The sequence below is a fragment of the Dermochelys coriacea genome, chromosome 1, assembly GCF_009764565.3.
Source record: "Dermochelys coriacea isolate rDerCor1 chromosome 1, rDerCor1.pri.v4, whole genome shotgun sequence".
Classification (NCBI taxonomy): domain Eukaryota; kingdom Metazoa; phylum Chordata; order Testudines; family Dermochelyidae; genus Dermochelys; species Dermochelys coriacea.
The window spans coordinates 46,249,631-46,266,265 of NC_050068.2; the positions used below are offsets into that span (position 1 = coordinate 46,249,631).

The following is a 16,635-nucleotide window of genomic DNA, read 5'->3' on the forward strand; positions in this document are numbered from 1 at the left end:
GGAGGGCGGTTGGTGACACAGGGGCTGTAGCGGCGGTCTGTGCTCCTGCTGCCTTTCCTGCAGTTCAACCATACGCTGGAGCATATTAGTTTGATCCTCCAGCAGCCTCAGCATTGAATCCTGCCTCCTCTTATCACACTGCCACCACCTTTAAGCTTCAGCCCTCTCTTCAGCCCGCCACTTACTGTCTTCAGCCCGCCACCTCTCCTCCCGGTCATTTTTTGCTTTCCTGCACTCTGACATTGTCTGCCTCCATGCATTCGTCTGTGCTCTGTCAGTGTGGGAGGACAGCATGAGCTCAGAGAACATTTCATCGCAAGTGCGTTTTTTTCGCCTTCTAATCTTCGCTAGCCTCTGGGAAGGAGAAGATCCTGTGATCCTTGAAACACATGCAGCTGGTGGAGAAAAAAGAAGTGACAGTGGTATTTGAAAAGACACATTTTATAGAACAATGGGTACACTCTTTCACTGTAAACCTTGCTGTTAACATTACATACATAGCACATGTGCTTTCATTCCAAGGTCGCATTTTGCCTCCCCCCCACCCCGTGTGGCTAACAGCGGGAACATTTCTGTTCATCCATAGGCAAACAGCCCAGCAGGAATGGGCACCTCTGAATGTCCCCTTAAGAAAAGCACCCTATTTCAACCAGCTGACCATGAATGATATCACTCTCCTGAGGATAACACAGAGAGATAAAGAACGGATGTTGTTTGAACACCAGCAAACATACACTGCAATGCTTTGTTCTACAATGATTCCCGAGTACGTGCTACTGGCCTGGAGTGGTAAAGAGTCCTACCATGGTGGATGGAATAAGGCTGCCCTCCCCAAAAACCTTTTGCAAAGGCTTTGGGAGTATATCCAGGAGAGCCACAAATGCCAGGGCAAATTAATCATTAAACATGCTGGCTTTTAAACCTTTTATAGTATTTTAAAAGGTACACTCACCAGAGGTCCCTTCTCCGCCTGGTGGGTCCGGGAGGCAGCCTTGGGTGGGTTCGGGAGGTACTGGCTCCATGTCCAGGGTAAGAAACAGTTCCTGACTGTCGGGAAAACCGGTTTCTCTGCTTGTTTGCTGTGAGCTATCTACAGCCTCCTCCTCATCGTCTTCCTTGTCCCCAAAACTTGCTTCCGTGTTGCCTCCATCTCCATTGAAGGAGTCAAACAACACGGCTGGGGTAGTGGTGGCTGAACCCCCTAAAATGGCATGCAGCTCATCATAGAAGCGGCATGTTTGGGGCTCTGACCCGGAGCGGCCGTTCGCCTCTCTGGTTTTTTGGTAGGCTTGCCTCAGCTCCTTAAGTTTTACGTGGCACTGCTTCAGGTCCCTGTTATGTCCTCTGTCCTTCATGCCCTGGGAGATTTTCACAAATGTTTTGGCATTTCGAAAACTGGAACAGAGTTCTGATAGCATGGATTCCTCTCCCTGTACAGCGATCAGATCCCGTACCTCCCATTCGGTCCATGCTGGAGCTCTTTTGCGATTCTGGGACTCCATCATGGTCACCTCTGCTAATGAGCTCTGCATGGTCACCTGCAGCTTGCCACACTGGCCAAACAGGAAATTGAAATTCAAAAGTTAGCGGGCCTTTTTCTGTCTACCTGGCCAGTGCATCTGAGTTGAGAGTGCTGTCCAGAGCGGTCACAATGGAATACTCTGGGATAGCTCCCGGAGGCCAATACCATCTAATTGCGTCCACAGTACCCCAAATTCGACCCAGCAAAATTGATTTCAGCGCTAATCCACTTGTCGGGGGTGGAGTAAGGAAATCGATTTTAAGAGCCCTTTAAGTCGAAAAAAAGGGCTTCGTCATCTGGACGGGTGCAGGGTTACATCGATTTAACGCTGCTAAATTCAACCTCAACGCCTACTGTAGACCAGGGCTAAGCATGGAGATCAAACAAAGAGGCAGTTCCTCCAGCTCCAGGTTAGAACGATTTGGAGAAGTTTATCTTGTCACAGCCTGTGATGTGTCTGTTCCATAGAGATGCCAGGTGCATCAGTCTCCAAGGATGCCAACCTGGCACCTTTCAAGAACACTAACTGTACTCAAAAATATAAAGTGTGGGGGAAAGCCACCTGTAAAAGAGATTGAAATGATTCCAGTGTATTATGTGGTAGATTAATTGTCTGATCAGCATTGTCACAAGAAACAATGTAGTTGTAGAATCCTTGCAATAGTTCATCAGAATGAGAGAGTGGTTATTTGTCACTGGACAAGTATGGATGAATATTCAAAAGTCTGAGGCTGTTTTACTTGATTTTTTTATGAGCATTGTGTTTTGATAACAGCTACATGACACAATTCCATTATATTTTACTTGATGCACATCTCTGGTGCTAAGAATGAATCTCAGCTGAATTATGAGGTTTTAATCCTATGTGATTTATTCAGACAAAACTCCCATTAGTCTTATTTATATATATTTATTCTTTATTGTCATTATCATATCAAAAATAAACCAGTGTGTGATCCACCAATGGGAGCTGAGGAATAAAGTGCACTTTGTTGAACTACTTTTTAATATATTCACCTCCTTGCCTATTTAGCCACTGGATTGGCCTAATATTGCAGTCAAGTAATTCTATATTCTCACTCCTGGGTCTCATGGACATAACAAGAAAAATTTGGAATCTGGCTATATCTTATCCACAGGCCCTATAACAAAAGATGTGAAGGAACGATCCATTGTCGCTCCTTACACAAAACCAACAGTTGTGTTATCTGAATGTAGGCAGTGGAAAGGTTTCCTGGTCTATATATTATCATGTAGCTTTTGTCGTTGTTTGCATCTGACTGAAACAACAGGAAAGCTTTCAGTGATCAGTAAGAGAAGAAGAAGGGAAACTTTCTGATTTCAGGGCATCTCAATCATTTATTTCTGCACCAACTTGAAAATACGTGTGCGTATATTAACAAAGGGTATCACTGATTTACTGGGATTGGATTAATAAGCATATTAGCATTTTAGCTGGGAATAGGAGTTTGTAATGATGATTCTCTAGATAATTATTGTTCAATTAACAAATTATATTTGCCGATAGCTATTATTTTCACTGTTTTTCTATAAATAAATGCTAAATCTTTTTGGCATCTTCCATTGAGGTTAATTCAAAGTCTTAAAATAAAAATAATTGTAGTAGAATACTATGAAGGGCAATAAACCCAGGAACTGGGTCTGTTTATCAGATCATACAGGAGAGTCTGGTTTGTTAATAACATTTCAGTTTATGGGCTGCTGAGATTTCTGAACACATAAATGGCCTTGACAAATGAAAGGTTTTCAGCCTGTGGTTTTTTTTTAAATACCACTATTGTTACCATTAAGTTGCAAGAGCAGCAAAGCAGGCTGCAGTGGCCACATGCCATCACTCCAGGAGTCATAACACACTTTCTGCAATTAATCATTACACTTGATAACATAAGAACCATTGCACTCAATCCATGTCATCTGTAATTTTCCAAGTCCCTGGTGTTTTCTGATAGTTCCTCCTGTTGGTGCTCCATAGCACTAATATTTTTCTGTCCATAACTTCATTTTGTTGTCTTTTGAACAGGTGGAAGATATTTCAGCCACTCACGAAGCTGCAATGTTAGAGATAGAAAACAATCATACAGTTGCCATTGCAGTACTCCAGGATGAGCATGACAACAAAGTTCAAGGTAATCCTGGGACACTTATACCTACGGAGCCATCCTAATCCTAAAGTTGGGAGTGCTGTGAGATAGGCTTGAAGCTCCTTAATCCCCATCAGATGACAAAATCACAGTTGGCCGATAACTCTGGCCCTCTAACTTTGGACTAAATTCTCACTATGTAGTTGCACTGTAGGGAGGTGATAAAGGGAGGAAACAATATTCCACAATGAAACTCTATAAACCTTCATCAGCTGTCTTTGCTGCCAAGGACAAGAGCAGAAAAGCACCTCAGTACATGCATAATGCTTAAGATAAGGGTTGACTAGAAAAGGCGGAACCCATGCCTTTTGATTGTTCAGTATACCCTGACATCCACTCCAGAACACAGGAGGACTCCAGTCACTCTTAATGGAAACATCATTGTTGTACACATTTAAAATTAGACTGATCCCACTCATAAATACAGGTCAGGGAATAACTCTGCACTTTAGAGTCAGTGCTGCAATGCTCAGAGGTTTGATTTTGCCAGGTATAAGTTAAGGGCTATTGCTATGGGCGCCAGTGTTGTAGAATGCTGCTCCCCAACACCTTCCCCTTCCTGATCAGCCACTATCGAAATGCAAGACCTTATGCACACATTGTCACTGCAGAGAGGCTCCTGGCAGGCACATGGTATCCAGCCCAGTTTAATCACCAATTCCTCCCCTTCGTTTTGTAAAACTGCATGCCATCTTTTCTATTACATCAGGGGCTTTGATGAGAATAATGTCATAAGCCTACATTACTGACCATTTCTAGGGAATTTATACTGATTGATGTGGTGTATAATAAATACGTAAAGTATGTGCAAATGATTTTGACCCCTGAATAATGACAGGACAATTGTTTTTATGGAAGCATGGTTACAGCCTTAAACTAGACATGTCACTGCTAATGTCAAGCTGGACCCTGAAAGGTGACACCTGCCCTCCACTCTCTGGGGGTTAGTGAGAACTGAGAGGTACTGGGAACCATGCACAGTCAGGCTCTTCATGAAATGAAATGTTAGTTTTAGCTAATAGTCTTAGACTGTGAAGGATGGTGAGCATTAACCGTGGAGACAAAAGGAATTAAACTGCTGCGTTGGAGAATGCAGCTGTGATATTATTTAAAATGAAGACCCTGGTGCTAATGGTGTTGTATATAAACCCACCAGTGAGTAGCGTCAAACACCTATAAAGGGAGCTAAAAAAGGAAGCGGTTAGTTCTCCAGTGCATTTCAGACCGAAATACTGCATGGGAGGAATCCTTCACTCAGGTTGGAAGGAACTGTCATGCTGTGATCAGCAAACTGTGAACAACTTCAGGCCTGATCCCACCAGGTGCTGAGCACTCAGCTTCCCATAGCTTCACTTGGTGGCTCTCTGCACCACTCAGGATGTCACAGTATGAGAAGTCTGCATTATGCCAAATGAGATTCAAATGCATGACTCCCTTTGAAGTCACAGGGAGCTGCATACTTGCAACTGAGAGCTGAATTCTGTCTGTATTGGTGATATTCCCAAGTAATGGAGATCCAGAACTTAGGGTAAAATGTTTAAAAATGTCATTGTTTTAGAAGCCTACATCCCATTGTCAAGACAGATATAGACTCTTTGAAGCCTAAACTTCATTGAAAGTCAATAGGAATTAGGTTTCTGAGACCTGCATTTTAAAGATATGTAGATGTTGCTCTGATCAGCACTTTAATACCTTGAGACTTAGGAACCAAAGTCTCATTTTCAAAAGTGACTGAGGCATTTAGGAACTTAAGTTCCCTTAACTTTCACTTTTGAAAATGAGATTTAATCTCCAAAATCACTTAAGCCTTGCAATGCTGAGCAGAGCAACACCTAAATACCTTTTAAAATCTGGGCCTAAATCTCTTTGGAAAATAGGCATATGCTTCTTAGTCACTTAGACACTTATGAAAATTTTACCCTCAATCCTTTGCCTTATTGTTGTGTGTCCATGTGATCTGATCAGACAATCAGAACACAGGCACTTCAGAATAAAACACAAAACACATCAATTTTCTTGTGTGGATTGATATGCAGTGGGTACCACTCTCTCGTACACACACACACAAACACACAGACACACACCGGATGCCTAATATCTAAATAACTATGTAACGGCATGGCACCCCACCTCTCTCAAGCACCGCTTCTGATTGGGTGTGTCTGCTGTCTTTAAATAGTCCTGGCTCTGGTATCAGGCCATACCCCCAGGGCTTCCTGTCTGGAGGCAATAGTTTCGCTCTCATAGTCTGTTCTGGTTCCTAGCTCCCCAGCTGGGCCACTAAGTAGTTCAGTTCCCCTTCTGGAGGTTAATTGCTGTCCGATTGTAGGCCAGTTCCCCAGTGGCTATGGGTGGGGGACCTCTGGTCCACCCACTACTCCGGGTCCCAGCCCAGGGACCATAAGAATAGCATCCACATGCCATCGTGTCTCTTTAATTACACTGCTTTCAGTTCCCTGGGCCACTTCCCCACAGCCCCAGCCTTCACCAAAGCTTCACCCTTACCTCAGGGCTCATCTAATTTCAGGCCCAGCAGCCAGGCAGGAGCTTTTCCTCGCTCCCATGGTCCCTGCAAGCACTGAGCTGTCTATGGTATTGCAGTTTCCTCTGACCAGCCAGGAACACCATCTGCACTCCTGTAACTCCCTGGTTCTCAGCCAGGGTTCGCATACCTCTGGGGGGCATGCAGACATCTTCCAGAGGGTACATCAGCTCATCTAGATATTTGCCTATTTTACACCAGGCTACATAAAAAGCACTAGCGAAGTCAGTACAAACTAAAATTTCGTACGGACAATGAGTTGTTTATACTGCTCTATATACTGTACACTGAGATATACATACAATATTTGTATTTCAGTTGATTTATTTTATCATTCTATGTAAGAAATTAATTCTATGTAAGACTATGATTTAGTCACGGGTATTTTTAGTAAAAGTCAGGGACAGATCATGGGCAATAAGCAAAAATTTATGGCCTGTGACCTGTCCATGACTTATACTAAAAATACCTGTGATTAAATCTTGGGGGGGGGGGGTGCTGAGAGGGTGTGGGGGCACTGCTGGGGGACATCCATGGGGGCCACTGCTGGGGGGGAGCGGGCAGGGCTGCTGCTGTGGGAAGGGGGGGGGCGCCCAGGGCCTGCGACACCATCTGTCCGGGACCGTGGACCGCAGCTGCTCCAGATGGCCAGCCAGGGACCGCTGCTGGGGGCCATGGACCATGGCTGCTCTGTCCAGCTACCCAGGGACCGCTTCTGTGGCCAGTGGACAATGCTGCTCCAGGACTGCTGCCGGGGACCACAGTAGCAGCAGCTGGTGTGGCTGTTCCCGGGGCTGCTCCAGCAGCAGCTGATGTGGCTGTCCTGGGGGTCACCTGACCAGCTGGCCCCAAAGCCAGCTGCTTAGGTGGCCCTGGGGCCACACTGGCGCCTAAAGAAGTCACAGAGATCATGCAAAGTCATGGATTCCGTGACTTCCGTGACCTCTGTGACAGACACAAAGTCAAATTATATGGTAAAAATGAGAAAGTAAGTAATTTTTCAGCGATAGTGTGCTGTGACACTTTTGTATTTTTGTCTGATTTTGTAAGCAAGTAGTTTTTAAGAGAGGTGAAACTTGGGGGTACGCAAGACAAAACAGACCCTTGAAAGGGATACATTAGTCTGGAAAGGCTGAGAGCCACTGCTCTAGCTCCAGCAAGGAACTGTCTCTGGCTCTGGAGCTTCTTTTATATGGCCCTCCTGCAGCCTTTCTGATTGGCTGTTTCTCCTGCAGCCACTCTAGGCTGCTTGGAGGAGTCCTCTACTGCTCCTTTCTTGGGATGGGTGTGTCAGGACACTGAAGCCTCTAGCAAGGGATCTCTTGGCGTAGTGCACCCTGTACCACTGTACTAGATTTTTCTATTACATTCCTGAATTAAGTAATATTGCTTAGGTTTGTGCTCAGCCTTTTAGAAACACAGTTCAGAACCATCTACTCTATGTTAATTGAACTCTGCAACCTGTTTCCTCATCCTATAGACAGAAGATAGTTTGGTATCTTTTAAAATTATTATTCCTTTTGAAAACAAAACTGTTCCCTGATTGAGGATATTTTTAACTATTCAGCTACTTTATTTTTCAATGATGGAACTCCAGTGTTACTATTGTGGCATGTGCTATCAGAATTTTTGTGCGTTCTTCTCCTAGCACAGGTTTCAAGTACCCTCTTGTGAATGAAAATGGCATTGCACCAGTTAAATTGTAATGTACTCCAAGCATTCGTGAACAAGGCTGCTTGGAGAGAGCCGATTTTATTTATTCAGTCACAATTTGCTACAATCGGTTTAGTTGTTAAACTTTAATCTCCTTCTGATTATTAAATCATAGTTGGGTGACTTATTCCAATAATTATAAAAATAATCATATAATACTTATATAGTACTTTATGATCTTCAAAGTACAACATGCTCATTAATTAATTAACCCTCCCAGTATTTCTGTGAAAAATCCTAGGTAAATATTCTTACACACATTTTTGCAGATGGGGACCTGGACACATGCAAGAGATTTAAGGCCCAAACTTAATATTGTCCACTCATTCGGGGTACCTCAGTTTTTGATGTATGCCTGGAAATATTAAGGGCCTGGTTTTCAAAGGTCTGAGCACCCACCATTCCAGTCAGACTCAGCGAGAGCTGTGTGTTCTCAGTACCTCTGATTACAAGGCCCTCAGAAATGGAGGCACGCAAAATCAGTGGATGCTTTTGAAAATTTAGGCTTTTGTGATTTGCCCAAGGCCATGCAATGAGTTATTGCCTGGCTCCTAGGCCCTGCTCAGTCCACTAGAGCTGCCTTCCTAATAAAGTTTGGTTCATGATAGGGAAGATAAATGTACTCGCTGTCCATGACTTATACTGTTTCTTAGCAATGTAATGTTTATGGATTTTCCCTAGAACTGATGTCTGCCCACGAACTGGAAAAGAAAGAATTGGAAGAGAGTTTTGAAAAACTGCGGCTGTCACTCCAGGTTAATACTTTCGTTATGTCCAAAGCCCAATGATGCTGCAAAACTGGTCATTATGGTAGCACTTCAGTGACATGGAATTCTCTCAGCCAGTCTGAGGGCATGGGTGCTGTATAGTTACTGCACCCTAACGGAGCAGCATTTTCTCAGGAAGGCACTTCCCCACACATGGATGGGTTCTGGATGTCTGATTTGCAACATGACCATGCCAATAGTTCTCAATAACTATAGTATGTGAATCCCGGCATTCTGATTGGCTTAATTGCTGTTATTAGTCAATCCGAGCTTAGGGATTTGCATAATTACTGTATGATGATTTTTAAAGGACTGTCCAGCAATTATGCACATTTTATCTGTGCTGATTGGCTAACCCCTCTGCTCTGCTTGGCTCTTGTGCTCATTCTTTTCAAGCTGAATGCTAGCTACAACGATGCCTCCTCAGCTTCTCTCCCTCCAGTGGAAGCAGCAAAACGCTAAATGTGCCTGAAGGAGAAGAGGGAAAACCCCAAAAGCAAAGAAATTGCAGCTGGGGAAATAGATTTTAAGAAGTTTTTTAAAAAATGTGTTGATTCATTCGCCTTCTTCAGGCCCATCTTGCTCCCAGCCAAGTGAATGGGAGCAAAATCTAGCTTTCCTCATCCATCCCAGCTGGACTCTTGTCCTCATAGTAGTTTTATATACCAATTTGTAAAATCTCCCCTTTGGGTTCTGCAGCTCTAATCCGTCACTTGCCCTGTCCTGTCTCTGTTTGCCTGGCACAATTTCTCCCCATAATGACCAGCTGAAAATCAGATCAACTTAAAATGGGTATAGTGAAATTCAGCTTTCAGTTCTCTAGACTGAGATCGAAATCCACCAGGACAAAGTGTGTCCCTGTGATGCATGCTAAATGTGCAGCTCTTGTATGAACAAGTAAAGGTGCCATGTTAAATGGTGTTAGCGCTGCTTGTTTATCTAGTCAAAGACTAATTTTGCTTTTCAAAAAACAAGTAACTTGCACAATTCCACACAGCTATTGCAGCAGCATTGACTGTGTAGCTATAGAATTGAAAATTGTATCAGTGGTTCTATTATTCGGTGCAATAAACTACATTAATGGAAGGTTATGGTTAAGATTTTACACAGACAAAAGACAGGACATCAAAATGATTGGTCTCCACAGCAACTGCAGCTTTTGCAGATGCTGTACGTAAGGTAGGAAAATTAAAATCTTGACCTATTAATGCACCATTTTAATACAATCACTTTTCTGATCAGATTGTTTCTCAAATCATTGCTCCCCTGCTGTGTATCTTGCTTACTTACAAAACAAGATTTCCTTGTTATCGTGCAAAGTTATCCACAGGCCACAATCAGGAACTCTGTGCTCATCATGAGGCAGAGCTATAACTGTTAAATAATGCACCTGTGTGAGTACTGAAACTTCCAAGACAGTGGTTCACTGAGGTTAACATTTAAAATCCTTTATTCCATAAAGTAATTAAAGAGCCTAGCTACAGCAGTAGGATCAATAACACCTACATGTTTCAGTCTGAAGCCTTCACCAGGGTCAAAAGTACATTGAGTGTCTCTTGAATCACATCACTGAGCTAGGTGAGTTGTTTTATAACCTGTAGTATTGTTTTAGTGCTGCAGAGCTAATGCCGTGACGAAAGAGCAAGCTGGATTCTGTTCTGCCTCATACATCATCATCAAAAGAGTTACCTACATTCTGACTGCAGGTTTCAGAGTAGCAGCCGTGTTAGTCTGTATTTGCAAAAAGAAAAGGAGTACTTGTGGCACCTTAGAGATTAACAAATTTATTAGAGCATAAGCTTTCGTGAGCTACAGCTCACTTCATCGGATGCATTTGGTGGAAAAAACAGAGGAGAGATTTATATACACACACACAGAGAACATGAAACAATGGGTTTATCATACACACTGTAAGGAGAGTGATCACTTAAGATAAGCCATCACCAGCAGCAGGGGGGGGAAAGGAGGAAAACCTTTCATGGTGACAAGCAAGGTAGGCTAATTCCAGCAGTTAACAAGAATATCAGAGGAACAGTGGGGGGTGGGGTGGGAGGGAGAAATACCATGGGGAAATAGTTTTACTTTGTGTAATGACTCATCCATTCCCAGTCTCTATTCAAGCTTAGAACGCCACTAGCCATCACCTTCAGCCCCCAACTAAAACCTCTCCAACGCATCATCAAGGATCTACAACCTATCCTGAAGGACGAGCCATCACTCTCACAGATCTTGGGAGACAGACCAGTCCTTGCTTACAGACAGCCCCCCAATCTGAAGCAAATACTCACCAGCAACCACACACCACACAACAGAACCACTAACCCAGGAACCTATCCTTGCAACAAAGCCCGTTGCCAACTCTGACCACATATCTATTCAGGGGATACCATCATAGGGCCTAATCACATCAGCCACACTATCAGAGGCTCGTTCACCTGCGCATCTACCAATGTGATATATGCCATCATGTGCCAGCAATGCCCCTCTGCCATGTACATTGGCCAAACTGGACAGTCTCTACGTAAAAGAATGAATGGACACAAATCAGACGTCAAGAATTATAACATTCAAAAACCAGTTGGAGAACACTTCAATCTCTCTGGTCACTCGATCACAGACCTAAGAGTGGCTATCCTTCAACAAAAAAGCTTCAAAAACAGACTCCAACGAGAGATTGCTGAATTGGAATTAATTTGCAAACTGGATACAATTAACTTAGGCTTGAATAGAGACTGGGAATGGATGAGTCATTACACAAAGTAAAACTATTTCCCCATGGTATTTCTCCCTCCCACCCCCTTTAATCTTAGTGGAGTGTTAACTCTGAAACATGATGACAGTACAAAGTCAATAACGTTAACTCTTTCCAGAGGTAGCACTGGGGGGAGGGGAGGCTTGCAAGGGCTATAGCCACCTCAAAATTTATCTTAGCCCCCTATAGCCACCCTTCCCAGTGCAAAGGTTAAATGTTATGCAGCTACTTCTCAGCTGCTGCTGGCAGCAGTGCTGCTTTCAGAGCTGGGTGCCCGGCCAGCAGCCACCACTCTCTAGAGGGCCACCCAGCTCTGAAGGCAGTGCCATCGCCAGCAGCAGTGCAGAAGTAAGCCCAGACAGGAGGCCAGGAGGCCTGAGAGCAGCCCCTGGCCTGTGTCCGCGTCTGCCGGGGCATGCCACTCAGAGCAGGTGGAGGGTCCACGGTTCCCCACAGCGGCCTGGACTGACCCACTCCATCCCATGCTCCTGGGCCCTGCCACCATGGTTGCTGCTCTCTGAGGGCTCTGCCAGCTCTGGAGCCAGGTCGGCTGCGAGCAGTCGAAGGGTGGTGGGGAGCTGAGGAGGAGCTGCAACCCTGGGGCCCCAAGCAACAACAGCAGGAGGAGAAGACAGGGGAGTGCCATGACCCCTGAAACCCTGGCACCAGCCAGTGCAGCAGCTGCCTTGCACTGTCTGGCTCTGGCTTCCGGCTTCCGACCTGGCCTGGGGATGGGGCCCCAAGGGGGAAGGAGAAGGTGGGACCAGCACTTATCTGAAGAGGAACAGGGGGTGTGGCCTTGTGGTGATGTGGGATGCAGACCCCAAAATTTTCTGTGTAGCCCACCTCAGCCTCCCCATTGGGAAGAAACTGGCACCGCTCCTGACTCTTTCACTGCTTATCATTTTAGCCGAGGCTTCTAGCTGCTCTGAAGCTTGGGATTGTGGGCAGTATTTGAGTACCTCCCCATGCTGAACCCTGAGGAGCACTAACCTTATAGAGGTTATCTGCTTCATGAGTATGACACAAACATGCCTGTCCTTCAAAGCAAGTGCACTTGGTCTCACACAGCCAAAAGGGCTAGGATATCTTACCTTGATACAGTTTTAGAAGCAGCTGTTGGCGGCCAATTTAAGCTAACCACATGATTAATCTCAGGTTCTCCATGTGAAATCCTGATTCAGTTAGTTACCAAGTTATCAAAATCTCCACTGCGATTTCATGTAAAAATGTCCTCTCGCAGTAGCTTCTAAGCCCTTCTTCTCAGTTCCCCCATGTACTTTGTGGTGGGAAATGATTTTCATCATTAGAGCCTAATGGTTTTTTTACTTGTCATTAATTGCAGGACCAAGTAGATACCCTCACCTTCCAGAGCCATTCTCTAAGGGACAAAGCAAAGCGATTTGAGGAGGCTTTAAAGAAAAACACTGAAGAGCAACTAGAGGTAGCTAACAACCTTAATATACATTTTAAAAACAGCAGGACCTGCTTGTAAATATGGCCCACATTTGTATTGGTAGATTATTAGCAAAGGAAATCTCAGCTCAAATGGGCCCAAACCAAAGCTCTGGATCCTGAGCTTTGTATGGGGGATTGGAATCTACGTGTGGCTCTGGATACAAAGATCTCCCACTCTCTCTATTACTGGGTCATTATCCATCCATATCTGGTTTTGCTTCATCTTGTCTATTTCTCACTTGCATTCTGCCTCTGTAGTTCTGTTTCTTGGGCTTTTTCTCCGGCTCCCTCCATTACTTTTTTAGTTCCCCAATCCTCTCTCTTCTCCCCTCTGTGGTGTTTCTCTTTCCTCTTCACATCTTTTCATATTAATGTGCCTCTCCCCCTCACCCTGCTGGGATTCTTTGCTATCCATCCTCATTTTTCCTGTAATGGACTGTCTGGCCCAGGAGATATCACAGGAGAGGTTTATTCCATCAACATCCTGTTCAAAATATGACAAAGCGATAGAATCCCTAAAGCTGGTGGTCGAAATGAAGCCCATTATTAGCAAACTCTGTAGGAAATTGGACGTAATGAAGACCATTTTCTAACATTGGGCCCCACATACCTTTTGAGAATGCAGAACTCCCTACTTTCTAGTGCCTTGGAATTTTCTATGGGCTAGATTGAGGTCAGCGCCTGCTTCTTTCCATCAGAGCAGCCAACACAACTGGGGTATGCCGGTGAACTTGCCCTCTCAGAGCAAAATGTGTGTAAAGGGCCAGATTCTGTTTTGAGTTACACGGCTGTAAATCCGGAGTATTGACACCCGCAACAGTGGATTGAGTTGTAAAGCCGAAGTAACTGAAGTCATTGGTGTTACTCTGGATTACATTCAGTGTAACTGAGGAAAAAATGCGGGCCAATACTGCTTTGGTCAATTGAACCCTAAGCCCCCTAACTTCAGAGGTACTAAGATGGAAAGGGGAGTATCTTTGTGTCCCGATTCACTGTCTGTCTCCCCTCTGGGACTTTAATCTTTATGAATAGTTTTGCCACATACACCACAGACAGAGAGATCCGCTGTTGTTCTAACCTGCAAACACCCAGCCCATCTCCAAACTTTGTTGCTATTTCACACTTGTGCTCTTCTCCAGAAAGAGTAAAGCTCTGCACAGACATAAACAATTCTATATATTAGGAGACCTAGCAGTGGGTCGGGTCATGGGTACTGAGCAACATTCGGATTTCTTTCACCTACTGCAATACCTCACCCACCGTGTCTCTCTTATGAAGTTAGGTATATAGCTAAAATGATTGAATGGTGATAGTGGGTAACATTTTCAAAACAACCCCAGTGATTTCGGAGCCTGCATCCCCTTGGCTTTCATGGGAGTTAGGCTCTAAATCAGTTGGGTGTTTGGGACAATTTTACCAAGTGGCTGAATATGTGATTACGGTTGGAAAACTTAGAATTCACTGTCATCCTTCTTTTCCTAGGTTACACTAGCTCCATATCAGCACTTAGAAGAAGATATGAATAGCCTGAAGCAGGTTTTGGAAATGAAGAATCAGCTAATTCATCAACAGGAAAAGAGGATCATGGAACTGGAAAAGCTGGTCAGTTATCGTTTTCCCCTCCCAGAACAGGGAAATGGGAAGCTAGGAGCTAAACTGGAGTGGGAGGAGGCCGGGACTGGAGAAACACAATGAAGGGATCACAGAGGGCTAAATAATGTTTTCTGCCCCCTGCACTTTCCTGTGAAGTGTCCCAGTTTTTCATTCTGAAAGGGAAAGTGGGAAGGGGGTGCTTCTTTTTATCTACTTCTACCACCCCTCCCCCTCCTTCATCCCCATGACATCCCCCAAAACCTCTCCAGGACTCCCCGTGCTGGTCTCTCTGGTTTTCACTTTGAAATCTGCTCCGCTTGCAGGGAGAGGTTAGGTAGGGCAGGAGACAGTGGAGGAGGGGGGCCGCTGTGATACCTGCATCCCTATAACTAATTATGGAGCACCAGCTGTCCCTCTCCCCTGCCTCCAAAGTCAGGAGTAGGGGCAGCCAACAAGGCGGGAGCAACATGGGTGGAAGAAGGAGAGGACACTTGTGCCATGTGGCTCCTTGATTCAGTAACTGGTGAGAAGTCTTGCTCAGTAGTGTAAATTAGCAAGGGTGCAACCAGAAATCCCAGGTTAGGATCATGCTGCAAGTGCTTTGAATTATAGCTCCCCACCATAAAGATAACACTGCCTCCTAGCCACTCTATTCTCTCTCTCTTTGTGTTTTGGTCTCCCCAGGTATGAACTTTTCAGTTAACCAGGAGTTATGTTTTCATTGTAAAGTGGAGCCATTTTGTGAGACATGACTTGTGTGAACTACAGCAGGCTTCTAGCACCGTGACAAGATGAGCCATTGCCACACACACCAGCCGGGCTGGCTGCTTTAGCACAGCACTTAGCAAGCTTTGTTTCTATTTATGGGAAAGTTTGGGAACCCAGTTGATTGAACGGAAATAGAGTGAAATAGACCTTCGCAGCTCAGACTTTTTAACAACATTCTCTAACCTGCTGCTTCCTTAAGCTAAAGCTGAATGTGGAAACAGCTAATACAGTTGCATGCACTGGCCTAGGTGGTCTCCAGTCATTCTGTTTATGCTATTTCTCAACCATGCCAGACAGTAGGGTTCTACTTCCACGAGGGATATGATTTATATAACCCTGTTACAGGAGGTCTCAGTATGGGGTGTGTGACCCCAGCAGATGTCAGGGGACCATGACTCCCCTGCCCTTTGGGAGGGGGAACTCAGACACACGTTCAGGAGGTTCTGCGGGGGGAGCAGAGGGGTCCAGTACAGATAAAAGGGGTACTAGGGTGGGAAAGGTTGACTCTGTTGACTCAGAACATTGTACCTAATTCACCACTGCCTCACTTCAGTGCCATACCAGTGTCACCCCACTGATTTCATGGGAGTAACATGCTGGTAAATTATTCACAACCTAAAATCGCATCTGTAGCCAGAATAGTCTACCTTCCTCTGACAATGAATATTAGCTCTTACTGTAAGAAAAACAGAGCTTCTTCCTAGGGATTAAAACCCAAATTCCCCCGCATCAAGTGCTGCTACTGCTGCAAACTCAGCAAGCCTTCTCTTGTTGCAGGCTGAAAAAAACACAATACTGGAAGAAAAAATTCAGGTGCTGCAACAGCAGAATGAAGACATGAGAGTCAGGATTGATCAGAATACCCTTGTGACAAGGTTTGTGCAGATACTTGTGAACCACCCTGAATTTTACAGGAACCAGTAACGCTACAACTACCCGTGGCTAACAGCTTCTTCGGAAGCAGTCACACTAAGCATATTTCCCCCACCCCGGAAACTTATTTTAATTCCCATCTGCTTATTTTAGCATAAAGGAGGTTGGCTACATAACCATGTTACATTAAGCTCCCGGCCTCACAAAATTCCCAGTAGCCTCTGAGTCCGGAGTCAATGCCGCATTATTAGTCAGCAGCTACTGGGTGCGGGAGAGCTAGCAGTTTGCACAGTAATATACTAACTATTCTGGTAACGTCACTGTACCTAAGGGTGCTTTAGCATATTATATTATATTATATTATATTATATTATATTATATTATATTATATTATATTATATTATATTATATATTGCAATAGAATCTTTTGTGCTAGGCAACCTATAAACAGAGAAGAAAAAGACAATCTCTGCCCTAAAGAGCTT

At 44.5% G+C, this 16,635-nt stretch overlaps 1 protein-coding gene across 1 annotated transcript in view; it reads left to right on the forward strand.

Moving 5' to 3' along the window:
- The window catches only part of MTUS2 (microtubule associated scaffold protein 2), a 503,536-nt gene that overhangs the window by 473,627 nt on the left and 13,274 nt on the right, over positions 1–16,635 (forward strand). The window contains exons 11-15 of the mRNA XM_038385037.2: positions 3,564–3,669; positions 8,621–8,694; positions 12,804–12,902; positions 14,399–14,518; positions 16,055–16,152. Coding sequence (XP_038240965.1) covers positions 3,564–3,669; positions 8,621–8,694; positions 12,804–12,902; positions 14,399–14,518; positions 16,055–16,152 — 497 coding nt within the window. The remainder of the gene's footprint in view (positions 1–3,563; positions 3,670–8,620; positions 8,695–12,803; positions 12,903–14,398; positions 14,519–16,054; positions 16,153–16,635) is intronic.